Source organism: Oncorhynchus mykiss, chromosome 16, assembly GCF_013265735.2.
Source record: "Oncorhynchus mykiss isolate Arlee chromosome 16, USDA_OmykA_1.1, whole genome shotgun sequence".
NCBI classification, from domain to species: domain Eukaryota; kingdom Metazoa; phylum Chordata; class Actinopteri; order Salmoniformes; family Salmonidae; genus Oncorhynchus; species Oncorhynchus mykiss.
This window is the reverse complement of record NC_048580.1, coordinates 69,182,003-69,209,739: the sequence shown is the minus strand read 5'-3', so window position 1 is coordinate 69,209,739 and position 27,737 is coordinate 69,182,003. Positions and strand designations below refer to the sequence as shown.

The 27,737-nt window shown below is 47.4% G+C and overlaps 1 protein-coding gene across 4 annotated transcripts; it reads right to left on the bottom strand.

Moving 5' to 3' along the window:
- Positions 1-2,553: 2,553 nt before the first annotated feature.
- On the bottom strand, positions 2,554-27,532 carry LOC110492638 (protein FAM110A). 4 transcript variants are annotated; one of them, XM_036947661.1, is made up of 4 exons: positions 14,946-15,100; positions 6,655-6,998; positions 5,038-6,461; positions 2,554-4,943 (listed from the first exon to the last, which is right to left on the bottom strand). In XM_036947661.1, the coding sequence occupies exon 3, from the start codon at positions 6,452-6,454 to the stop codon at positions 5,060-5,062; it is 1,395 nt and encodes a 464-aa protein (XP_036803556.1). In that variant the 5' UTR covers positions 6,455-6,461; positions 6,655-6,998; positions 14,946-15,100; the 3' UTR covers positions 2,554-4,943; positions 5,038-5,059. The 4 variants fall into 4 exon arrangements, with proteins under 4 accessions (XP_036803556.1, XP_021422740.2, XP_021422739.2 ...); XM_021567065.2 differs by lacking the exon at positions 14,946-15,100 and adding an exon at positions 27,373-27,532 and having other exon boundaries at positions 2,554-6,461; XM_021567064.2 differs by having other exon boundaries at positions 2,554-6,461; positions 14,946-15,099.
- Between the last annotated feature and the right edge of the window lie 205 nt (positions 27,533-27,737).

Sequence of the window (27,737 nt, the reverse complement as noted above, 5' to 3'; positions counted from 1 at the left end):
ATACACAGAGCAAACATACACACAGTGACACACAAAACTGAACATGCAGTTCACACACTAACAGATGGCTACATTTCCACGTGACTGTGTGTGTTTGTAGAGGAATGCAGATGTGTGTGTGTATCTGTGTGTGTTTTTCCCCTTGCAGAGCACCAGAGCCCAGCTGATCTCTCAGTAAATATGGACATATGGCCTCCTCTGTGCCTCGCTTCCTCGCTCCCTCACTCCCTTGCTCCCTCGCTCCGCCTGAGAACTAGGTGATCCTCTGCTTGTTAGACTGTGAGTCTAATGGGAAACGACAGACCACAGGAAATATGATAAAAGTTCATCCCTGTCCCACACTCCCTAAAAATGTGTCTTGTCTCTTGAAATTCCTCTAGCGTGGTCATAGTATCTTCTGCTGTTGCTGTACTCCAGTTAAGTTATTGGATACGAATTTGAGAGGTGTCATCCTAAAAACACTGTGGCAGTAGAACCCCTGGCCTGTTGTCCTTATCCCTGTATTCCTCTACGACATCAGTCGTTAACCACTGTCTTCCCGGGGCCAAGGTGGTCTGCTCCTTCAGAATACAAAGGGCCTCTTTACACTATGTTGACGACACAAACTAGATCCAGGAGAGGTACAGTGCTCTTGTAGTGTAAATAGACAGATCTAGATTCAAATCTCTCTTTAAGAGATGTCCTAATCTACACCACATACCCCCCTCTCTGAGGGGTACAGTGTAAAGACAATGGCTCTCCAACACCACAAGTCTCTGCAAGAATAACCTTTATTAACTTAACTATGTTATTACTTGCATTTTTTGCCTCTGTTAGTCAAATAGGCCACATTTAAAATATCCACACGTTTGTGAATCAATGCATTAGTCAATTGTGCAACACTAGTGTATGTATGAAGACCCCCCTCTCGAGCGTCCCTATTGGTTCCTGTATGAAGACCCCCCTCTCGAGCACCCTATTGGTTCCTGTATGAAGACCCCCCTCTCGAGCGTCCCTATTGGTTCCTGTATGAAGACCCCCCTCTCGAGCACCCTATTGGTTCCTGTATGAAGACCCCCCTCTCGAGCGTCCCTATTGGTTCCTGTATGAAGAACCCCCTCTCGAGCACCCTATTGGTTCCTGTATGAAGACCCCCCTATCGAGCGTCCCATTGGTTCCTGTATGAAGACCCCCCTCTCGAGCACCCTATTGGTTCCTGTATGAAGACCCCCCTCTCGAGCGTCCCTATTGGTTCCTGTATGAAGACCCCCCTATCGAGCGTCCCATTGGTTCCTGTATGAAGACCCCCCTCTCGAGCACCCTATTGGTTCCTGTATGAAGACCCCCCTCTCGAGCGTCCCTATTGGTTCCTGTATGAAGAACCCCCTCTCGAGCACCCTATTGGTTCCTGTATGAAGACCCCCCTATCGAGCGTCCCATTGGTTCCTGTATGAAGACCCCCCTCTCGAGCGTCCCTATTGGTGCAGTCTTTCGGATGAGACGTTAAACGGGTGTCCTGGCTAAATTCCCAATCAGGCCCTCACACCATCATGGCCACCTAATTATCTCCAGCTTCCAATTGGCTCATTCATCCCTCATTATTCCTCAGGTCATTGCTGTAAATGAACATGTATTCTCAGTCAACTTGCCTGGTAAAATAAGGGTTAAATTAAATCAAAATTCCTGCAGGAACATCCCCCATTGAGCATGACACCTTCATGCTTGTGTACCATGTTTCTTTCTGTGGCTCAAAATGGAAATAAAAGTCTTATCTGAGGTAGACAGTGTCCTTCGCTCCAGCCTGTCATTACCAGACACTGGCTGGGGGGGGGGGGGGCGAAGGACACTGTGTGTACTAGCTATAGCTCTGCTACCATGGGTCGTCCCTGCCTCTTCTTCTTCCGTTGGGTTTAATGGTGGGTGACATCCAACGTTATTACAGCTGAGAGTCCAAAATGTTCACATTTCCATATCATAAAACTATATTTTATGTACAGTTAACAAGATAACATGGTGTCATACCCTGGGTTGTTCTGAATGAGCCTATGTTTGTCTATTGTGAAGAAAAGTTACAGTGGAACACGCACCTGAATATTTGCACACCAAAATGGTTGATCTGTTTCTCTGAATTGGGGGCCTCCCGAGTGGCGCAGTGGTTGCACTCTTGCACTGCGTCTCAGTGCAAGAGGTGTCACTACAGACCCTGGTTCGATTACAGGCTGTATCACAAAAGGCTGTGATTGGGAATAAGCGTAATCTGGGGTAGGGGGTGCTGCACCAATACCATCAAAACTATAACCCTCCCCAAAACAACTAAAACCTGCACCTTAAATCAGAACACATCCTTGGATAAGTAGGGGGTGTTAAAATGACGTGCCATGGAACATGGTTTGGCAGGCAGGGACACTGTGGAAGGAGGATTCGGCACCTGGGTAACAGCCCCCTCCTGTACCCACTACCCATTCCATTGTCCCTCAGTATGGAGGGCAAGTGGGGACAACCACCTCAGGAAGACAAGAGAGAAGGACATCTTTCTCTGGTGTGTAATATCACATCAAGTACTGACCAGGGAAATACTTAAAAAAAAACATTATTCTTTATTGACATGTTAAGAAAGGCAGCATAAGGATAGCTTGACTTTTCTTTAGGCAGCCAGACAGTGTTGAACTCAACAGTACATCATCACAGACCATGGAGCTCAGGCCCAGACCCACATCATAACACCAGACCAGACCATGGAGCTCAGGCCCAGACCCACATCATCATAACACCAGACCAGACCGTGGCTGAGCCCTCCGTCTGTCTCCCCTGAGAGGAACAGGAAGTCGAATAAATAGTCTTCCCTCCTTTTCTTTCCCACAGAGCAGAGTGCATATTACACTATCATCACACGTACTTCAGCATTCAGTTACACACAACATTCACACTCATGTTGTGTGGCTGGTGCCTAGGTGTGTGTGTGTGTGTGTGTGTGTGTGTGTGTGTGCATGTTCACATAGATACGATCAGATTGTACTTTTGTACACATTTTTAACACTATGCACTGGTTGTTGAATATTACAATAGTTTGTAACTTCAAAAGACATTGTAAAAATAAATATTGGTCCATTTCAGTAGACTATGTCGTGTACACGCAGTTTCCTTTTGAGATAATCCACTTTTCCTGTTTCAACCTGTCTCACACTTTTTCCTGTGTCAATCCGTCTCACACTCTTTCCTGTATCAATCTGTCTCACACTCTTTCCTGTATCAATCCGTCTCACACTCTTTCCTGTATCAATCTGTCTCACACTCTTTCCTGTATCAACCCGTCTCACACTCTTTCCTGTATCAACCTGTCTCACACTCTTTCCTGTATCAATCCATCTCACACTCTTTCCTGTATCAACCTGTCTCACACTCTTTCCTGTTTCAACCTGTCTCACACTCTTTCCTGTATCAACCTGTCTCACTAGACCGTCCTGATCCCTCTTCCATTGAGCCGCGTGTCTCTCCTCCAACCCCAGACAGCAACCTACCCATCCAACCTACACTTACCTCAACCCTCCACTCATCACAAGACTATCTTTGTCATCCGTGCCCAGACATATACCCTGTTCACTGAATAAACGGAGACTAACTGAACCAATGCAGCCATGTTTGATTAGAGACCGTGTTCAACTGCGGTGCAGAAAACGCCGACACAGTACACAGCTATAGACGATACTCTATCACTGGCCTGAACACGTCTGTTTCACCGGTGAGTCGTGAGTATAGGTGATCGTGCTTTGTTGAGATGAGGACACACATTAACTTTGACTTGTGTGCTTGACAGCAACGGTATTAATGAACAGTTTTACAGACGAGGTTACAAGAAAGAAAAACAGGTTCTTTTACAGAAGATTTCATGTTTCACAGTATCAATGAAGTCCCCCCCTCACACACACACACACACACACACACACACACACACCTGAATGTGTGAGAGCTGTGAAACACCCAGAGCCTTTTCTTGCATCATTAGATTCTGTAAATTCAGAACAGGGTCTGGACCCCTGTGCAGACAGAACAGGGCCCTGGACCCCTGTGCAGACAGAACAGGGCCTGGACCCCTGTGCAGAGAGAACAGGGCCCTGGACCCCTGTGCAGAGAGAACAGGGCCCTGGACCCCTGTGCAGAGAGAACAGGGCCCTGGACCCCTGTGCAGAGAGAACAGGGCCCTGGACCCCTGTGCAGACAGAACGGGGCCTGGACCCCTGTGCAGACAGAACAGGGCCCTGGACCCCTGTGCAGAGAGAACAGGGCCCTGGACCCCTGTGCAGAGAGAACGGGGCCCTGGACTCTAAACACAGCCTCCGAAGTACCTGTATTTCAGACAGACAGTGACAGTAGGAACCACAGCATCTGGTCAACATCACCATCATCCTCAGCATTCAGTAATTTCTACCACTGCCATTATTGCTTTGAATATTTGTTTAGAGAGGAGTGTGATTTCTGGTCCTTCATCTCTTCTAAGAAATTATATTATACATGCCGTAAGGCAACACAATACAGAATAACAATGTCCTCCTGGAAAATATGTACCCCTCAATGGTCTGTGGGATTTATCAATAAATAAAAAACAACCTGTGTTAGTCCTGGGTATCATTCCAGAGCCTCCCCCTCGTGTCTCTTTCCTCTAGGCCTGGGTATCATTCCAGAGCCTCCCCCTCGTGTCTCTTTCCTCTAGGCCTGGGTATCATTCCAGAGCCTCCCCCTCGTGTCTCTTTCCTCTAGGCCTGGGTATCATTCCAGAGCCTCCCCCTCGTGTCTCTTTCCTCTAGGCCTGGGTATCATTCCAGAGCCTCCCCCTCGTGTCTCTTTCCTCTAGGCCTGGGTATCATTCCAGAGCCTCCCTCTCGTGTCTCTTTCCTCTAGGCCTGGGTATCATTCCAGAGCCTCCCCCTCGTGTCTCTTTCCTCTAGGCCTGGGTATCATTCCAGAGCCTCCCCCTCGTGTCTCTTTCCTCTAGGCCTGGGTATCATTCCAGAGTCTCCCTCTCGTGTCTCTTTCCTCTAGGCCTGGGTATCATTCCAGAGCCTCCCCCTCCTGTCTCTTTCCTCTAAACGTTGGACACAGCGTCCCGCGCCTGCCGGATCCCGTACAGCCACTTGATGACACGAGCGTTCCTCTCGATGATTGAGATTCCGTAGGGGACACGCTCCCCGGGGCGGGCAGGACCCTCCTCGCCCTCCACCTCCTCTTGTTCCCGCGCCTGCTCACACTCAGAGCTGGGGGTGCTGGCGCTGCGCAGCTTGGACACAGACACAATGTCTGAGCTGGCCCTGGCGAAGCGCTCCACTCCCCCCATGCCCTCTACCTCCTCTGGGTGCAGCCCACAGTAGTTGAAGAAGCGCTCCAGGTCGGCTGTGGCTCGTGAGTACCGGTCGCTCAAGTCAGACTTGGAGCGGTGTAGGGAGGGGTGTTTCCGGGCCGAGCCGGGCCGAGACCCCCTGGAGCTGGCTGAGGACAGGCGGGTGAAAGCAGGGGAGGCTGGGGGCATCATGCCGGCCCGGATCAGCATGGGGCTGGGAGGCAGGCAGGTTGGGGGAGAGGGCAAAGCCTGGGTGGGGGTGAGAGGCTGGGGCTTGGCCTGCTGTGAGGGTGGTGGTGATGGGGCCTGGAGCTGAGCCACCTGGGGCTGGGAAGTTTGTCTGGGCTTGATCTGAGGCTGAAACTGGGTCCTCTGGGGCTTCCTCGGCTCAGCCTGGGGCTTCACATCCACCCTGCGCACCGTCACCGAGTTAGGAGAGCTGTAGGGCGCTGGCACCCCCACCCTGATGCCCCGTGCTGGGACAGGGGGAGGCCGGTGGCTGGGCTCGGCAGGGCAGGTCTGGCTGTTGTTGTTGTTGAGGGGAGAGGAGGTGGAAGAAGAGGAGGAGGTGGTGGAGGAGGAGGTGTTGCAGTTATTAACAGGTTTAAGGTTGCTCAGGACTCGATTGCTCCTCTCCCGGTCAGCTGAGAGACCATTCTCCATGCTGTTCCCCCCAGATGAAGGAGAGGAGGTGTAGGGCGAGGAGGGGACGGAAGATGGGGAGCAGAGAAGGGGTCCATCACACACATTGTTGATGAGGTTGTTGAGGATCTCCAGGTTAAGAGGTGGTCCCCTCCGCCACCCTATCCCTCCTCCGTTCTCTGAGTCGGCAGGCCGCCGAGGCGCCTTGCGTGCCGGTGGGGCGTTGATCCGACACTGCAGCATCATGCCTGGGGACAGCAGAGGCTTGCGGATGATGGGTGGTTTGACAGGCTCCTGCCTGGTGAGCACCACCTGCTGGCTCTTCACATACTTGGCCTTGTCCGCCTCCAGACGCTCCACCGCGCTCAGCTTACGGGCTCCAGGCTCCGCGGGCCGCCGGAAGTAGTCGGGTCCCTTGTTGAGGATACGGAAAGGCATGGCTGAGGTGAAGGGGACCCCCGCCAGACGCCCGTCTGAGGGCCGGAGGGTCTCTACAGGCATTCTGGAGCTGTGAAGGAGGAACAGAGCATTAGGAAAAGAGGGTGAGACGGGGGGTGAGACGGGGGGTGGGGGGGGTAATGTTCAACGTCCTTGTTGTGCTCTCAAATGTCCTAAACCAGAGAAAATAGGAATCTTCTATTCCACCTTTTACCCCCCAGTCTCCTCTTCTCCCTCCCACCCAAGGCCTTTAACTATCTTACTGGCTCGTCTGCTGCTGTTCGTCCTCCTGTCTTCACGTCGTTCCTCTGGTCTATTGTCTGTCCTCTTCGCAGTCTTCCTCACTGAAAGGCTTCTTGTGGGACAGAGTCACCATGGCTCGCACACCACATCAGTCCGGCTTAGTGACCCAACGGGGGCATATCCTGGGGTGCTGGTTGGTCCCTTTAACTAAATCACACAGCAGAAAACTGTCAGACTGTCTGAGCGACTAAATCTCCTGATCCTGCTCCGTCTGTCCGGTCCTCCCACTATCCTCAAACGCAGTGGATCAACTGGCAGCGCCACAGATTCCCAGGGTCCCCGGGGTGATGCTCCAGCAGGGCTCCTGGAGAGGAGAGACAGAGCGAGGAAGACTGTGTTAGACCGATAGGACTTCCTGGTGTGTTCCTGCTCCACATTAACACAAGCACACAGGAGCACTCTGAAGGAAAAAGAGAGCAGACAGCCCAGCTTTAATATGCCATCTGACTCCTCCCCTAAACACGCTCACAGCCTCTGGCTGACAGGGTCCCACAGCAGCCAATCACAGGCCAGACAGGGAATCTCAGCAGGGCAGGGAGGAGGGTGGAGGGTGGGAGCTACACTGCTATTGGCTGTATTCAAAGGATTGACCAATTGCACCCCTCCCCCACTGACAACCAAACACAGACTGAATTTTCATTCAAATTAAATGACTTGAAAGGGAGAATAATAAAAAAATTATAAAGGAGAGAGAGAAAGTGGGAAAAACAGCTGAAATATTTTACATTCAGTTGCATCAAACACGGCAGGATCTTATGAAAACATTTCAACTTCCTCAATTACTCCACTTGTTCTGCTCTTTGTTCAACACCACAAGACAGACAGTGAGAGAAAGTCTTTGTGATGAAATATGGGCAGGTCCAACCTGTCAAGGCAGATGATATGAAGATGATTTATATATCCCCTCCACAACACCAAACCTGATCCTCTAAATCCCAGTACAACAAACACTCTGGCACACCACCACCTCTTCCTGGTAACGATGAGCCCCTTTTTTAATACTCCTAATGCATGACTGGAGGAAAGAAGAGAATTGCTCCATTGCTGTTCTGGTCTCACAGCAGATTACAGCTCTCATCCACCACTTAGTTCTCCTCTTTTCTTCATCCCCAGTTTCAGAGGAATTGAAAAGCAATCCTGTTTTTTTTTTTGTCTTCACACATCTTTTTTTTCATGACAGTTACACCATCAAACTCCCGGATTACATCACACTACCGGTTCTACCGGGTTCATCTCTTTCCCCTTCGTCATCGTCATCATCAACATGACCATATTCATCCGTCAAATTTTTTGATGAATCTTTTTAAAACCTTGCTGTCTCCCAGAGCCCAAGTAGCATCAGAGAGAGAAAGCAGGGCCGGCTGGTACCAGGCAGCTCAGACTACTGTAATTCACCTCACACTGCTCCTCTGTATGTGACAAACTAAAGAAGAACTCTCCACCCAAATAGACATTAGAGTCCCAGTAGTAAAATCCTTCGCTAATCTAGCTACATCCTGTATTAAAATAATCATGTGAAATATCACATGACCCTGATTCTACCAATCAGGAGAAGGGATGGATATACAAATATTGGAGTTGAATGGTTACTGTACGCAGACAGTCAGCAAATAACCAGTAAGAAAAGATCAGCAACAATGTTGAAGCATGGAGAGAGGACAGAAGAGGACAGGAGAGGACAAGTTATGTTGAAGCATGGAGAGAGGACAGAAGAGGACAGGAGAGGACAGAAGAGGACAGGAGAGGACAGAAGAGGACAGGAGAGGACAGGAGAGGACAGAAGAGGACAGGAGAGGACAGAAGAGGACAGGAGAGGACAGGAGAGGACAGGAGAGGACAAGTTAGGGTGAAGCATGGAGAGAGGACAGGAGAGGACAGGAGAGGACAGGAGAGTACAGGAGAGGACAGAAGAGGACAGGAGAGGACAGGAGAGGAAAAGTTAGGGTGAAGCATGGAGAGAGGACAGAAGAGGACAGAAGAGGACAGGAGAGGACAGGAGAGGACAGAAGAGGACAGGAGAGGACAGAAGAGGACAGGAGAGGACAGGAGAGGACAGGAGAGGACAGGAGAGGACAGGAGAGGAAAAGTTAGGGTGAAGCATGGAGAGAGGACAGAAGAGGACAGAAGAGGACAGAAGAGGACAGAAGAGGACAAGTTAGGGTGAAGCATGGGGAGAGGACAGAAGAGGACAGGAGAGGACGAGTTATGTTGAAGCATGGGGAGAGGACAGGAGAGGACAGGAGAGGACAAGTTAGGGTGAAGCATGGGGAGAGGACAGAAGAGGACAGGAGAGGACAGGAGAGGACGAGTTATGTTTAAGCATGGAGAGAGGACAGAAGAGGACAGGAGAGGACAGAAGAGGACAGGAGAGGACAAGTTAGGGTGAAGCATGGGGAGAGGACAGGAGAGGACAAGTTAGGGTGAAGCATGGGGAGAGGACAGAAGAGGACAGGAGAGGACAGGCGGGGACGAGTTATGTTGAAGCATGGGGAGAGGACAGGAGAGGACAGAAGAGGACAGGAGAGGACAGAAGAGGACAGGAGAGGACAAGTTATGTTGAAGCATGGGGAGAGGACAGGAGAGGACAGGAGAGGACAGAAGAGGACAGAAGAGGACAGGAGAGGACGAGTTATGTTGAAGCATGGGGAGAGGACAGGAGAGGACAGGAGAGGACAGAAGAGGACAGGAGAGGACAGAAGAGGACAGGAGAGGACAGGTTATGTTGAAGCATGGGGAGAGGACAGAAGAGGACAGGAGAGGACAAGTTATGTTGAAGCATGGGGAGAGGACAGGAGAGGACAGGAGAGGACAGAAGAGGACAGAAGAGGACAGGAGAGGATGAGTTATGTTGAAGCATGGGAAGAGGACAGGAGAGGACAGGAGTGAACAGAAGAGGACAGGAGAGGACAAGTTATGTTGAAGCATGGGGAGAGGACAGAAGAGGACAAGTTATGTTGAAGCATGGGGAGAGGACAGGAGAGGACAAGTTATGTTGAAGCATGGGGAGAGGACAGAAGAGGACAAGTTATGTTGAAGCATGGGTAGAGGACAGGAGAGGACAAGTTATGTTGAAGCATGGGGAGAGGACAGAAGAGGACAAGTTATGTTGAAGCATGGGGAGAGGACAGGAGAGGACAAGTTATGTTGAAGCATGGGGAGAGGACAGGAGAGGACAGGAGAGGACAAGTTATGTTGAAGCATGGGGAGAGGACAGAAGAGGACAAGTTATGTTGAAGCATGGGGAGAGGACAGGAGAGGAGAAGTTATGTTGAAGCATGGGGAGAGGACAGAAGAGGACAAGTTATGTTGAAGCATGGGGAGAGGACAGGAGAGGACAGAAGAGGACAAGTTATGTTGAATCATGGGGAGAGGACAGGAGAGGACAGAAGAGGACAAGTTATGTTGAAGCATGGAGAGAGGACAGAAGAGGACAAGTTATGTTGAATGATGGGGAGAGGACAGAAGAGGACAGGAGAGGACAAGTTATGTTGAAGCATGGGGAGAGGACAGAAGAGGACAAGTTATGTCGAAATGTAGATGTCAGTCCCCACACAGAAAGGACATAATCATGATATTGGCACATAAAACAAGGTTGAATTGTCTCGTGCAGGCTCAGTCTCTCCTCACACACTGCTGTCCCGAAGAGGCAGGTCTTTTAATAGCTGGCCCAGTTGCTCAGGCAGAGTGTTGACTGGGTGAAGTGGCAGGCTAGCAGGCAGGCTAGCAGGCAGGCAGGCAGGCTCTCTAGTGTCTGGGCTTAACCTGACCCAGTCATCGTTCACATCCAGAGCTACTGTGGAGCCATGATGCAGCCCTACAGGCCCAGAGACATACACACAAGGACAGGACACTGTCAAACACAACACGGCAGCTTCTGGTCAAAGGCAAGACAAATCTCACACAGACAGTGATCATTCCAGAACACACTCAACCCAGATTCTTGTTCAGACGAGAGACTTAGTAACCCCCCCCCCTTCTTCTTTTCTCACTCCTGACCTAATCAACTGCCCAGTTAACTGGCACACTCATGCTATTGTGTGATTAGCATTATTGTATGGTTAGCATTCTGGGTGTAGTTTATGTGTCTGGGGGCTAGGGTCAGTTTGTTATATCTGGAGTACTTCTCCTGTCCTATTCGGTGTCCTGTGTGAATCTAAGTGTGCGTTCTCTAATTCTCTCCTTCTCTCTTTCTCTCTCTCGGAGGACCTGAGCCCTAGGACCATGCCCCAGGACTACCTGACATGATGACTCCTTGCTGTCCCCAGTCCACCTGGCTGTGCTGCTGCTCCAGTTTCAACTGTTCTGCCTTATTATTATTCGACCATGCTGGTCATTTATGAACATTTGAACATCTTGGCCATGTTCTGTTATAATCTCCACCCGGCACAGCCAGAAGAGGACTGGCCATCCCACATATGCTCTCTCTAATTCTCTCTTTCTTTCTCTCTCTCGGAGGACCTGAGCCATAGGACCATGCCCCAGGAATACCTGACATGATGACTCCTTGCTGTCCCCAGTCCACCTGACTGTGCTGCTGCTCCAGTTTCAACTATTCTGCCTTATTATTATTTGACCATGCTGGTCATTTATGAACATTTGAACATCTTGACCATGTTTTGTTATAATCTCCACCCGGCACAGCCAGAAGAGGACTGGCCACCCCACATAGCCTGGTTCCTCTCTAGGTTTCTTCCTAGGTTTTGGCCTTTCTAGGGAGTTTTTCCTAGCCACCGTGCTTCTACACCTGCATTGCTTGCTGTTTGGGGTTTTAGGCTGGGTTTCTGTACAGCACTTTGAGATATCAGCTGATGTACGAAGGGCTATATAAATAAATTTGATTTGATTTGATTTGATTTGGGTGTAATCACACCAACAAATGAGTCTCATTGTTCAGGTGGTAATTAGGGTAAACCTCTCCTGTTCCTGGTGATAAAACAGAGGGTTAATCTTTTCTCCCCAGACGGTGCCGCTGCCTCCTGCCCATTCAAACCCAGCCTAACTGATGGTGTTATCCTCAAATCCACTCACTTTGTTATCTGTGGCCCCACCCAGCAATACGGCCATGAATACCAAATACTGTGCACTAAAGAAGGGAGGTGTCGAAACACAACCCACCAACACAGACCAACAACTACCCACCCGTCTCCTCCTGAAGCAATGGCTAGTGGCATTCAGAGGTAGATAGGTACACACATTGTCATCTTAACCCCCACACCAATGGCCCGCCAGAGTCTCACGTTGATACACCTCTAGTGTTATTGTGTTTCTATCAGGACAGTGACAGTAAAGACTTGGGCTGAACAGGATCAACAAGCTCTGCATCATTCAAAACTGTTGTTTTGTGTGAAGTTGTTAAGGTTCAGAGTTAGCCATTGTTATGTAAATGCAGGGTGAAAAGTGGTATGGGGGGGGGGGGGGGGGGTAATAGGGGAGGAGGGACTGGTGGAGCTAAACCCCCTGTGGACCTAGTCCCTGGTGGACCTAATCCCTGGTGGAGCTAAACCCTGGTGGAGCTAATCCCTGGTGGGCCTAATCCCTGGTGGAGCTAAACCCCTGGTGGAGCTAAACCCCTGGTGGAGCTAAACCCTGGTGGAGCTAAACCCTGGTGGAGCTAATCCCTGGTGGAGCTAAACCCTGGTGGAGCTAATCTCTGGTGGGCCTAATCCCTGGTGGAGCTAAACCCCTGGTGGAGCTAAACCCTGGTGGAGCTAATCCCTGGTGGAGCTAAACCCCTGGTGGAGCTAAACCCTGGTGGACCTAATCCCTGGTGGAGCTAAACCCTGGTGGAGCTAATCCCTGGTGGGCCTAATCCCTGGTGGAGCTAAACCCCTGGTGGAGCTAAACCCTGGTGGAGCTAAACCCTGGTGGAGCTAAACCCCTGGTGGAGCTAATCCCTGGTGGAGCTAAACCCTGGTGGAGCTAATCTCTGATGGAGCTAAACCCTAGTGGACCTAATCCTTGGTGGAGCTAAATACCTGGTGGAGATAAATCCCTGGTGGGGCTAAATCCCTGGTGGACCTAAATCTCTGGTATAGCTAAATCCCTGGCGGAGCTAAATCCCTGGTGGAGTTGAATACCAGGTGGAGCTAAATCCTTAGTGGAGCTAAACCCTAGTGGAGCTAAACCCTGGTGGAGCTAAATCCCTGGTGGACCTAAACCCCTGGTGGAGCTAAATCCCCGGTGGACCTAAACCCCTGGTGGAGCTAAATCCCCGGTGGACCTAAATCCCTGGTAGAGCTAAATCCCTGGTAGAGCTAAATCCCTGGTGGAGCTAAATCCCTGGTGGAGCTAAATCCCTGGTAGAGCTAAATCCCTGGTGGAGCTAAATCCCTGGTAGAGCTAAATCCCTGGTGGAGCTAAACCCCTGGTGGAGCTAAACCCCTGGTGGACCTAAATCCCTGGTAGAGCTAAACCCCTGGTGGAGCTAAACCCCTGGTGGACCTAAATCCCTGGTAGAGCTAAACATAGAGACACTGAGATCTGCCATTTGTCCACATTAGCCCACGAGAACAAAACAATGAAAAGAGAATCGTTCAAAAGCCCTTTATCATCAGTCACGATGTTGACACAGGCTTTGTGACGTAACCTTTGCCCTCAACTCTGCTTCACCTGCAAACGACTGACGATTAGACAGTGTTCCACATATTCCTAAATTACCCTAAAACATCTATAGTGCTCCAACTCAATCTATCATCATACTGTTCACAGCCATTCATGTTCCTCTGAAATTCCTAAACCTAGGGCTCAGTCCCCAGCCCTGCTAATCTTAGGTAACACCGTATAGACAATTCCACAGGCCTTTACTGTGGTAGTAAAGCTCAGCCTAAGAGGAGAGAGAAAGGGCGCACAGAGCAATGAATGCATGACAAAGATATGCAGGCACGGGCCCAATCACAAACATATCCATAGTCAGCCAGCCAGTCAGTCACCCAGTAATCACAGAGATGTGATTCTGGAGGAGAGAGTGGCCAGGCTGAGTCACCAGCTGGTGCCTCCTTTTGGCTTTGCCAGAGAACCCACTTTCCCACTTTCCCCCAGACACACAGATCTCAGTCATCATCCAATGATTAACCCCTGGAATCCCAGGTTGTTTCGCCATAGGCAGGCAGAGAGCCTCTCAAAGTCCAAAGTGTGCAGGAGAGAGTGGGGCAGTTTGTTTGTTTTAACTGACGGCCTGAGGATATTAGGACCTCTACGGTGCATTAGAAAACATTCAGACCCCTTGACTTTTTCCACATTTTGTTACGTTACAATGGATTACATTACTATTTTTACACATCAATCCACACACAATATCCCACAATGACAAAGCCAAAACAGGTTTTTAGAAAAACCTTACAGAGCTTGAGAGGATCTGTAGAGAAGAATGGGAGAAACTCCCCAAATACAGGTGTGCCAAGCTTGTAGCGTCCTACCCAATAAGACTCAAGGCTGTAATCGCTGCCAAAGGAGCTTCAACAAAGTAATGAGTAAAGGGTCTGAATACTTATTTTAAAAAACGAAAAATCGACTTGTGCAGAAATGTCTATATCTGTTTTTACTTCATCATTATGAGTTAAGGCTGTAACATAGTGGAAAAAAGTCAAGGGGTCTGAATACTTTCCCAATGCACTGTACACACTAGTCTATACACAGACTGGCAGCAGAGACCACCAGCCAACCTGTGGATCTGACTTAAAGCTACATTATCCCAGTTTGGTATTACAACTGCCCGAACTACATCATTATCAACATCATGATCCGTTTTCAACATTCTCATTCTGAAATGCATGGTTGCTAAGTGTTTACACTTCATTCGTCCACTGCCATACATACTTTCACCCGACTAAGGCGAGAGACGATTGTCTTCGAGCAGAGTTGCCAAATGTTATAATCAAGGCCAGTATTTTTAGGAACATTCCAGCAACAATGAGGCCACGGGGAGCCAGAGACGAGAAGACACAGACAGAGTGGATGGTCTCTGTGTCTTCATGGATAGAAGTCTCACACAGGTGTTGTTTTTTTTAAATAACATTTGTTCAGCCAACTTACAACAAATGTATCTAGGTTAGTTTCAAATGGAATGTGCTTCTGGTTAATATAAATGTCACTTACATGTCTGGAGTACAAAAAGTTACTTCCCTTGAGTCAAAGTTTGGTTACCTCAACTAACAGAGACCAAAGCCCTCCTACCATACAAGCACACAGACACAAACCACGTCTAAACTCTGACTGTTTGATCTGCTCGTTCAGACAGTCCTAGTTTACTTACTTGTGAGTGTTCACCAACTACAGCGGAGTCTCAGAGACCTGGATCAGAACACTCCCTGGGACACTGGAAGATTCCTCTCGTCTAAGTGAAAAGCTGGCTATGAGAATGTAGATCATGAGTCTGCTGCGTCTTGTGAGCATGTGCTGAGTGCTGTCTGAAGACAAGCCTTTAAAAGGCTGGCTCACTCCTCCTCCTGCTCTCACTCCGCCCTACGTCATGAATCAGGAAGAGCCATGCAGGACGTAAGGACTTTTACTCTCAGCCACATGACATCCTTTATACTTTCTGACACTCTCTTCCCCGCTTCCTTTTAAGAGGTTGGACACATTTTCCTCGACCTGTGACAGATGAACGAGGGAATGGTGCCACTGTGCCAGGGTAGGATTTCAGTACACTGTCAGTCAAACTGTCATTTAGTGCAGGCATTCCTTTAAACCAGCATAAAATCACCTTCTTTGTCCCTAACAAACCCCATGAACAAACAATATGAACTCTGACCTATTATATGGGCATACACGTTCATTCCAGTTGAAACACACCTCTGGTCTGCTGGACAGGAAGTGACATTACATCATAGAAAAGGATGGGTAAAAGAAAGAAAATCAGGTGCAAATGGATGAGGATATCCTTTACAGCCTGATAGGCCTGTGTTACGGCCTGCGTTACAGCCTGATAGGCCTGAGTTACAGCCTGATAGGCCTGAGTTACAGCCTGATAGGCCTGAGTTACAGCCTGATAGGCCTGCGTTACAGCCTGATAGGCCTGCGTTACAGCCTGATAGGCCTGAGTTACAGCCTGATAGGCCTGCGTTACAGCCTGATAGGCCTGCGTTACAGCCTGATAGGCCCGAGTTACAGCCTGATAGGCCCGAGTTACAGCCTGATAGGCCCGCGTTACAGCCTGATAGGCCCGCGTTACAGCCTGATAGGCCCGCGTTACAGCCTGATAGGCCTGAGTTCCAGCCTGATAGGCCTGCGTTACAGCCTGATAGGCCTGCGTTACAGCCTGATAGGCCTGCGTTACAGCCTGATAGGCCTGCGTTACAGCCTGATAGGCCTGAGTTACAGCCTGATAGGCCTGAGTTACAGCCTGATAGGCCTGAGTTACAGCCTGATAGGCCTGAGTTACAGCCTGATAGGCCTGAGTTACAGCCTAAAAGGCCTGAGTTACAGCCTGATAGGCCTGAGTTACAGCCTGATAGGCCTGAGTTACAGCCTGATAGGCCTGCGTTACAGCCTGATAGGCCTGAGTTACAGCCTGATAGGCCTGCGTTACAGCCTGATAGGCCTGCGTTACAGCCTGATAGGCCTGCGTTACAGCCTGATAGGCCTGCGTTACAGCCTGATAGGCCTGCGTTACAGTCTGATAGGCCTGCGTTACAGCCTGATAGGCCCGCGTTACAGCCTGATAGGCCCGCGTTACAGTCTGATAGGCCTGCGTTACAGCCTGATAGGCCTGCGTTACAGCCTGATAGGCCTGCGTTACAGTCTGATAGGCCTGCGTTACAGCCTGATAGGCCTGCGTTACAGCCTGATAGGCCTGCGTTACAGCCTGATAGGCCCGCGTTACAGCCTGATAGGCCTGCGTTACAGTCTGATAGGCCTGCGTTACAGCCTGATAGGCCTGCGTTACAGCCTGATAGGCCCGCGTTACAGTCTGATAGGCCTGCGTTACAGTCTGATAGGCCTGCGTTACAGTCTGATAGGCCCGCGTTACAGTCTGATAGGCCTGCGTTACAGCCTGATAGGCCTGAGTTACAGTCTGATAGGCCTGCGTTACAGTCTGATAGGCCCGCGTTACAGTCTGATAGGCCCGCGTTACAGCCTGATAGGCCCGCGTTACAGTCTGATAGGCCTGCGTTACAGCCTGATAGGCCCGCGTTACAGCCTGATAGGCCTGCGTTACAGTCTGATAGGCCCGCGTTACAGCCTGATAGGCCTGAGTTACAGCCTGATAGGCCTGCGTTACAGCGGCAGACCTACTGGGAACACCTGGAAAGGACTGTGCTACGTCCAAGTACATTCATACCAGCGGCTTTATGGCTTCCTGTGAGACAGAGCTTCTCTTCTACAGTTCAAAACACACATCTTGCTTATTTATGGGAGACTACATGTAGGGTGGAGTGTTATTTTTCTGACACAGCACAGTGAAACTAGCACCGTCTTTCCACTTAAACACTAGCTAGCTGTCTGCACTCTGCAGCGAAAGGTCAAGAACACAAACACTACAATAATATAATAGCCCCATATGTCATCATGATTTAAAGACATCCAGTCAGTTGATGTCAAAACAAACCGTTAGTCTAGTTAGGACAGTATCCCACCACATAACATCCTCCACTGTCTCAGTGTCCCATCAAACACAGAGAACAGCAGAACCAGTCAGATCACAGAGAACAGCAGAACCAGTCAGATCACAGAGAATAGCAGAACCAGTCAGATCACAGAGAACATCAGAACCAGTCAGATCACAGAGAACAGCAGAACCAGTCAGATCACAGAGAACAGCAGAACCAGTCAGATCACAGAGAACAGCAGAACCAGTCAGATCACAGAGAACAGCAGAACCAGTCAGATCACAGAGAACAGCAGAACCAGTCAGATCACAGAGAACAGCAGAACCAGTCAGATCACAGAGAACAGCAGAACCAGTCAGATCACAGAGAACAGCAGAACCAGTCAGATCACAGAGAACAGCAGAACCAGTCAGATCACAGAGAACAGCAGAACCAATCAGATCACAGAGAACAGCAGAACCAGTCAGATCACAGAGAACAGCAGAACCAGTCAGATCACAGAGAACAGCAGAACCAGTCAGATCACAGAGAACAGCAGAACCAGTCAGATCACAGAGAACAGCAGAACCAGTCAGATCACAGAGAACAGCAGAACCAGTCAGATCACAGAGAACAGCAGAACCAGTCAGATCACAGAGAACAGCAGAACCAGTCAGATCACAGAGAACAGCAGAACCAGTCAGATCACAGAGAACAGCAGAACCAGTCAGATCACAGAGAACAGCAGAACCAGTCAGATCACAGAGAACAGCAGAACCAGTCAGATCACAGAGAACAGCAGAACCAGTCAGATCACAGAGAACAGCAGAACCAATCAGATCACAGAGAACAGCAGAACCAGTCAGATCACAGAGAACAGCAGAACCAGTCAGATCACAAAGAACAGCAGAACCAGTCAGATCACAGAGAACAGCAGAACCAGTCAGATCACAGAGAACAGCAGAACCAGTCAGATCACAGAGAACAGCAGAACCAGTCAGATCACAGAGAACAGCAGAACCAGTCAGATCAGAGAGAACAGCAGAACCAGTCAGATCACATCTCCAGCGACAAACAGCCCTCTGATCCTTCAAATGTATGTAGTTCTGTCCTTGGGCTGATAGGCCTGCGTTACAGTCTGATAGGCCTGCGTTACAGTCTATTAATGCTGTAGTTGTCTATTAATGTTCTGTATTATGTCATGTTTCATGTTTTGTGTGGACCCCGAGAAGAGTAGCTGTTGCTTTTGCAACAGCTAATGGGGATGCTAATAAAATACCAAAATACCACCCACTCCATTAGCCTTCTGCTAAACCAGCACTTGTACAGACAGACCATCAACCCTGGCCCATGTGAGTTAGCCCCCTCTCTCCGCTTCTCCATCCTCTGCTGCTTTGAAACACACACCACTCTGCCAGAGGAACACACCTCAGCAAGAACAACAATTGAACATTCCTAACGACTTCCAAAGTGTACCCAGTAGCTATGGTAATGTTTCACCATGGAAACTCAAGTTTAGCTGAGCGTGCACCCTAACAACGTAACACCTGCTCCTGTTCCACCTGCGTTAGCCAGCTGCCAGGTAGGTGTCAGAGAGGATTAAACAGACACAGTGTATGATTGGTATTCTCCAGCAGAGGTTGAATATAATAACCTACGACATGGACCCTCCATCTACAGCGCCAGACGTCTTGGACAAATCTACAATAACAAAATGTCCGCTTTATGAACAGATAGCCAGAGTTACACTATCAGACTTCCCATTTTCATCCATGTTTTGTATTACTAGTTTCTAGCTGAGGTTGAAAGGGCTTAATGAATGCTCCTCTCAGATCTGAGCGACAATTACCAGTTACCGAACCCATAACGCTTCAAAGCCTATAGCCTAAATTGCCCCACAGTCTCTATCCAGCTAACTAAATGGCCTCACAGTCTCTATCCAGCTAACTAAATGGCCCACAGTCTCTATCCAGCTAACTAAATGGCCCCACAGTCTCTTTCCAGCTAACTAAATGGCCCCACAGTCTCTATCCAGCTAACTAAATGGCCTCACAGTCTCTATCCAGCTAACTAAATGGCCTCACAGTCTCTATCCAGCTAACTAAATGGCCTCACAGTCTCTATCCAGCTAACTAAATGACCCACAGTCTCTATCCAGCTAACTAAATGGCCCCACAATCTCTATCCAGCTAACTAAATGGCCCCACAGTCTCTATCCAGCTAACTAAATGGCCCCACAATCTCTATCCAGCTAACTAAATGGCCTCACAGTCTCTATCCAGCTAACTAAATGGCCCCACAGTCTCTATCCAGCTAACTAAATGGCCTCACAGTCTCTATCCAGCTAACTAAATGGCCTCACAGTCTCTATCCAGCTAACTAAATGGCCTCACAGTCTCTATCCAGCTAACTAAATGGCCCCACAGTCTCTATCCAGCTAACTAAATGGCCTCACAGTCTCTATCCAGCTAACTAAATGGCCTCACAGTCTCTATCCAGCTAACTAAATGGCCTCACAGTCTCTATCCAGCTAACTAAATGACCCACAGTCTCTATCCAGCTAACTAAATGGCCCCACAGTCTCTATCCAGCTAACTAAATGGCCTCACAGTCTCTATCCAGCTAACTAAATGGCCTCACAGTCTCTATCCAGCTAACTAAATGGCCTCACAGTCTCTATCCAGCTAACTAAATGGCCTCACAGTCTCTATCCAGCTAACTAAATGGCCTCACAGTCTCTATCCAGCTAACTAAATGGCCTCACCGTCTCTATCCAGCTAACTAAATGGCCTCACAGTCTCTATCCAGCTAACTAAATGGCCTCACAGTCTCTATCCAGCTAACTAATTGGCCCCACAGTCTCTATCCAGCTAACTAAATGGCCCCACAGTCTCTATCCAGCTAACTAAATGGCCCCACAGCCTCTATCCAGCTAACTAAATGGCCCCACAGTCTCTATCCAGCTAACTAAATGGCCTCACAGTCTCTATCCAGCTAACTAAATGGCCTCACAGTCTCTATCCAGCTAACTAAATGGCCCCACAGCCTCTATCCAGCTAACTAAATGGCCCCACAGTCTCTATCCAGCTAACTAAATGGCCCCACAGTCTCTATCCAGCTAACTAAATGGCCTCACAGTCTCTATCCAGCTAACTAAATGGCCCCACAGTCTCTATCCAGCTAACTAAATTAGCCCCACAGTCTCTATCCAGCTAACTATGGAGAAATGAAAGACCTGAAACATAACAGCACTATAATGATGCAATGAAACGTACCTTGTTATCTACTCACATTTGCATTCATTGTAAATTTGCCTATGATACACTACAGTTCAAATTGACATGTCTTTCAGTTAGCTTATCAGGGTCAATGAACTGCAACAGACCCACAAGGTGAACAGTCACAGGTATTGTAACAGCAGCACACTGCCAGTGGATTACAGTATGACCATTCTTTTGAGAGATAAAACTCTACAAAGAGTCTGGCACAAATAGAGCCAAAACACCAAGTGAAGAGATACTTTGCACAAATAGCACAAGTTCAAGTGAAGACGTGAATAGTTGCCATGGAGAGTTGACTCCCTGCCTACCTCTAAGTTGTACTACCCTAACTGGTCCGACTCCCACTTTGAACCCAGGAGACACAGCGTGAACCAATAACAGAGCAGCTCACACAGCTCACTGTTTAAACACACAGCTCACTGTTTAAACACACAGCTCAGTTGGTCAACGGTCCCTTTGGTAATGAAAGAAGGGAAGGTCTCAGCCTCCATCTGGAGGATTGTCTTTGGAAGGTGGAGAGCAGAGCAGACACGAGAGATCCTGCACACATTCCTCACAGACCTGGAGCTGAACCGCATTTCAAAACACCAGAGAATCAGACAAGAGAGGTCTGTCTGTCCCTAGTGTCGGTGAATTGATTGTGATCTTGGTCGAAGTTGGCACGGCCTCTAGCATCTTGTTCTGGCACATAACATCACGAGTGGCAAGTTAAAACACTGAAAAGGGAGGCAAAGGGGAAAACGTGCACCTAGAAACGCAAGACCTAAAAAAAAATGATCAAGATGTAACTGTACCTGTGACTTGTTTTCCACACAAAATCATCTTCAATGCATAACTGTATTCAGTAGATGGCAAAAGTCAGCACAAAATTACCCTCTGTTATCTTGACTCTGTTATCTTTGACTCTGAAGAGTCAAAGCTTTAGCTATCCATTTAGGCACATCACCATCACTACCATACTCCTAACTTCTGTTTGGCTTACCTGCGATGCAAGAAAAGAGACAACTTCAAACTGAGCGTGGTGGTATATTAGTGTATTATTTAATTGCATACATTTTTGTAAAAAGGATGTCATTTAGAGAGTTGTTTTCAAAATAGGACGCTGCCCCTTTAAGACAATTGTGTTCCGAAATATATTTATTTAACTAGGCAAGTCAGTTAAGAACAAATTCTTATTTTCAATGACGGCCTAGGAACAGTGGGTTAACTGCCTTGTTCAGGGGCAGAATGACAGCTCGGGGGTTTGAACTTGCAACCTTTCGGTTACTAGCCCAACGCTCTAACCACCAGGCTACCCTGCCGGGGTACAGTAGGCTAGCCAAAACAAATGTTCAAGTGTATTTTTGTAGCTTTAATTTTGTAGACCGTCAACAGTAGCTAGTATATTTGCTAGTATGTTCACTATTGACGGTTTATTTTTGTAAATCACTTTCTCTAAAATAAATAATCTCAGCGAATAGATTGAGGGGCGATTCTTTTTGCTCAGGGGAGGACAGTTTGCATGTGCTGTGTGAACCAACTATTTATATAAACCCTGGATTGCTGATGCCTATGTATTGGCCATTGAGATGCTTTGAAACCATTGGTCGGTCATATTGGCACTCCCCAGGAAGAGCAGTCCTCCATAGGAATGAATGGAATTCTACACTATTTCAATTAAATGTTTCACAGACAGAAAATTTTACTGTAAGGAAAATATTTTTATATATTTTTTTCATTTTATGTTTAGATAACATAATATAATTTAAAAGTATGCATTAAGGTGTCTTTATTTTAATAAATGTGGCAAATGCTACGCTTTATCTTGGCCAGGTCGCAGTTGTAAATGAGAACTTGTTCTCAACTAGCCTACCTGGTTAAATAAAGGTGTTGTCAACTAGCCTACCTGGTTAAATAAAGGTGTTCTCAACTAGCCTACCTGGTTAAATAAAGGTGAAACAAAAAATGTAAAAATTCTTTACAACGTGAGGGAGTGCCAAGATGGAGGCACGGCGGCTTCGACACAGCGCCCCTCTATCGATCATCTAGCGTATATATAAATCATTGGTGTGAAGTATCAAATTCTGTACTGTTCGCATGCTCGAGAAGTTGTGGCTCTTGGTAGCGTGGTGGTGCTTGAATGAACAGTCAATCATATTGCTCAAATACAAAACAGTATGACTTTTCCACACGTAGTCATCAATGGTTTTCAATGGTAGATTGCGACAGAGCAGGTAAATGTTGAACTGGAATGTAAATATGCGCTGAGAAGTTACTAGTGACTGACGAGATCCACTGGCCCCACACGTTTTTGACCCTGCCTCAGCTCAGTGTCAAGTGCCCTCACATGCAGAGAGTCCGTCTGACCCCATTCCAAAGTGTTCCTATTGGGAGGGTGAGGGGTCATCAGACCCCACAGTAATCACAACAAATCATTTGGAAAGGGCAGCGTTGGGAGTTTGTGTGGATGTTTTACGAGTGGCATGGTGTGAGTGTGTGCATACGCTCACTAACAATCTGTTATTTAAATCTGACAGTTTGGTTTAAATAAAGTTGCATAATGCTGTGGAGGTGGTGTGTGGACTGGTAGATTACTTGGCTGGCAACGTAAGCCGATCTCATCACATGGTAGATAAGGCAGATAGTCAGCAGCAGATAGTCAGTAACAGCACTGACAACAAGCAGAATAAGTCAGAGAACAGGGCAACCTGACACCCAGTCAGCCCCTGAGGGAACGAACTAACATCTTTACAAAACTATTACCCCACCAGCAATGTGGGAGTTGTCCTATCCCATCCCAAAAACAGACAAACCAACCAAAACTATTACCCCACCAGCAATGTGGGAGTTGTCCTATCCCATCCCAAAAACAGACAAACCACCCAAAACTATTACCCCACCAGCAATGTGGGAGTTGTCCTATCCCATCCCAAAAACAGACAAAGCACCCAAAACTCTTTCTGATAGTCTACTACATCCCTTTCCTGCTTTGTAAATTGGAGCAGAGAACGGCGTTTTAGTAAATTACAATTTGATGTCGTCTCTTTTTTTTAATCAAGTCTGAGCTCATAGGCCAGAAGGTCATCTGGTGCGGTTCCAAACAAGAAGTGTAATAACTGCACTAACCCAGATTGTAAATTACATGTTGATATTATGCAATCTGGTCTGGTAGACGATGTAACCCCAAAGACAACATGTCATTATATTTGTGTGGCTATTCGAGGCACTGCTGAAAGGTTTGTTAGGTTTACCCATTAAATAACGTTGGTTAGGTTAACCCATTAAATAATGTTGGTTAGGTTAACCCATTAAATAACGTTGGTTAGGTTTACCCATTAAATAATGTTGGTTAGGTTAACCCATTAAATAACGTTGGTTAGGTTAACCCATTAAATAACGTTGGTTAGGTTTACCCATTAAATAATGTTGGTTAGGTTAACCCATTAAATAACGTTGGTTAGGTTAACCCATTAAATAACGTTGGTTAGGTTAACCCATTAAATAATGTTGGTTAGGTTAACCCATTAAATAATGTTTAGGAGCATGTATAGTGTGTGACAGGAGGATGTATAGTGTGGGACAGGAGGATGTATAGTGTGTGACAGGAGGATGTATAGTGTGGGACAGGAGGATGTATAGTGTGTGACAGCATCATGTATAGTGTGTGACAGGAGGATGTATAGTGTGGGACAGGAGGATGTATAGTGTGTGACAGCATCATGTATAGTGTGTGACAGGAGGATGTATAGTGTGGGACAGCAGCATGTATAGTGTGGGACAGGAGGATGTATAGTGTGTGACAGCATCATGTATAGTGTGGGACAGGAGGATGTATAGTGTGGGACAGCATCATGTATAGTGTGGGACAGGAGCATGTATAGTGTGGGACAGGAGGATGTATAGTGTGTGACAGGAGGATGTATAGTGTGGGACAGGAGGATGTATAGTGTGGGACAGGAGGATGTATAGTGTGGGACAGGAGCATGTATAGTGTGGGACAGGAGGATGTATAGTGTGTGACAGCATCTTGTATAGTGTGGGACAGGAGGATGTATAGTGTGGGACAGGAGCATGTATAGTGTGGGACAGGAGCATGTATAGTGTGTGACAGGAGCATGTATAGTGTGGGACAGGAGCATGTATAGTGTGTGACAGGAGGATGTATAGTGTGGGACAGCATCATGTATAGTGTGGGACAGGAGCATGTATAGTGTGTGACAGCATCATGTATAGTGTGGGACAGGAGGATGTATAGTGTGGGACAGCATCATGTATAGTGTGTGACAGGAGGATGTATAGTGTGGGACAGGAGGATGTATAGTGTGTGACAGGAGGATGTATAGTGTGGGACAGGAGGATGTATAGTGTGGGACAGCATCATGTATAGTGTGTGACAGGAGGATGTATAGTGTGGGACAGGAGGATGTATAGTGTGTGACAGGAGGATGTATAGTGTGGGACAGGAGGATGTATAGTGTGTGACAGCATCATGTATAGTGTGGGACAGGAGCATGTATAGTGTGTGACAGGAGGATGTATAGTGTGTGACAGGAGGATGTATAGTGTGTGACAGGAGCATGTATAGTGTGTGACAGCATCATGTATAGTGTGGGACAGGAGCATGTATAGTGTGTGACAGCATCATGTATAGTGTGGGACAGGAGCATGTATAGTGTGTGACAGCATCATGTATAGTGTGGGACAGGAGGATGTATAGTGTGGGACAGGAGGATGTATAGTGTGGGACAGGAGGATGTATAGTGTGGGACAGGAGCATGTATAGTGTGGGACAGGAGGATGTATAGTGTGGGACAGGAGAATGTATAGTGTGGGACAGCAGCATGTATAGTGTGGGACAGGAGGATGTATAGTGTGGGACAGGAGGATGTATAGTGTGGGACAGGAACATGTATAGTGTGGGACAGGAGGATGTATAGTGTGGGACAGGAGGATGTATAGTGTGGGACAGCATCATGTATAGTGTGGGACAGGAGGATGTATAGTGTGGGACAGGAGGATGTATAGTGTAGGACAGCAGCATGTATAGTGTGTGACAGGAGCATGTATAGTGTGGGACAGCAGCATGTATAGTGTGGGACAGGAGCATGTATAGTGTGGGACAGGAGGATGTATAGTGTGGGACAGGAGGATGTATAGTGTAGGACAGCAGCATGTATAGTGTGGGACAGGAGGATGTATAGTGTGTGACTTTCTTTTTCTACAGTTTACTCTCCGTTCGTCAGCACCTCTACTAAACGTTGGTCGTGGGTCAGCTCATGCTTTTTTACCAGACTAACTGTAACATTACCCATAACACCCCTGACATCAATCTGTCTGGATTTGTGGCAGACAGACCAGAGAGACGTGTGAAGAGGCGTACGTACACCTGTTGATAAAATTCACTACTAAATAAAGTACAACAATTGACTTCTCTCTTAAAAAAACAAGTGAGTGTGCAATCCAACTTCCTGGGGAAAATGACTCAAACACCCAGTGGGATTGAAGTGTGAGGGGGATGCTGGTGACTCAGTTTAGTGCTCTGCCAATACTGAATTCTAAAGAACATCCATATCGATGCACTGCTAGAACTTGTCTGTGTGTACCATGATGTAATAAAGCTTTGCTTGTTGTGGGGGTACCTGTGTAAAGCTCGGAGTCTCTGTTGAAAAAGACACCTTTGGTCTCAACGGGACCTAAGTAAAGGTTAAATAAAATAAACTTCCTAAAACATTCTTAGAAAGGTTAAGAAAACATACGTTGGTATCTAGTTTCACAACTATTGAGGAAGTAGTCAGCAGGCTTTTCAAGATTGCAAACAAAAGGGGAGTATTCCGGGTGGGAATTATTAAGAAAGAAAATGACAAGGAAGAGGTTTGTTGTTATCAGACAGACAACTGTTGAATGTCACTGTTTCGATGATACACACATGGATATCTGCAGTAACAATGTGCCATGGTTACTTTTCCAATGGATTTTAATATGTAAGCATGTTATTGAATTTCTTCACCTGAGCGAGCAGCATTGGTAATGGCCCGTTCATTCATAAGTAGAGCAGCATTCAGTATGCTGTGCCACATAAATCCCTGTTCCTGATTTCTGGCTCAGACACAAACACAAGGTCTGATGACAACACAAGACTTAGTTTACTCTGAGACAAGGTCCTGATTTCATTTCAAAGGAAAAGCAGCCAGCAACCAGGGCAATACAGGAAAGGACCACTGCTTCCTGGACAATATCTCCCAAACACTGGCTTCTTTCCCCTAGGGGAACTTTAGCCCTTACACAGAAACCAGAGTGTAAATAAACCAACAATGAGAAGAAGGCAGAGCCTAGTCCCCCACACCCCATTCATTAGCGACCCACTTCCTAATACCCTCCGTGGAGGTAACGCCCATAACCTCTCTCCTGATTTCTGGGAATTAAACATAGGTCTCCAGATAGATGCCAGATGTATTTATTTTTTTAATAAAAAATCTAACTGTGATGACCTTTGGGTTTCTTGGACCCCCGTGGCTCTGTCAATCGTTGAGAAAATGATTTAGGATTCATATGACAATTGAAAGGTTGAAGCCGCATAGAATACATCATAAAGTAAGGTTTGGAATTAGCCTACTTCTGTGATCCACCAGGCACACAGGTCACCTATCCAGTCCCACAAGTCAGTTGGCTGACACACCTGTTTCATCACAAAGGACAACAACACACGAGGACTTCTTTTACACGTTTCCCTTGAGTCAATTTGCTGGGGGAAAGTTGTACGATCACATGAAAATAATATTGTTCTAGAACCCAACTTTCTAGATAAAGAGACCCATGCCTAGGCTATGCCATTCATTCTGGGTTAAGCAAGCTGAATTTGAATGCGTATAAATAACGTAGATCATTTACTCACAATGGGCTTCTGAGTGGTTTATCAATTTGTTAGGATAATCTTTCCCGATTATTTAGCTAGGTAGTTACAGTAAAATTATGTATCTGTAAAGGGATTTCCAGATGAGTATGATAACGGAATAGAAAGTCAATATCGGTGTGGTTGTAGATCGGTAAGGGAATTCAACTTTGGCGCGGAAGATACCAACTCAAGATCATTCACTGGCAATATAATAAAAGCACGCGGTAATTTGTCTTCAAGGATACAAAAAAAATCGTACCAGTTTCATACATATCTGTGTTTTTAAGGATATATGCGATGGTATTTCTTTAGATTAGGACTACATATTGTAAATACTGCATCTCTTCCAAAGCATGGTATTTCAT

What these genes read in the sequence shown, in the direction of transcription:
- LOC110492638 (XM_021567065.2), bottom strand. Translation starts at nt 6,454, where the DNA reads ATGCCTGTAGAGACCCTCCGGCCCTCAGACGGGCGTCTGGCGGGGGTC.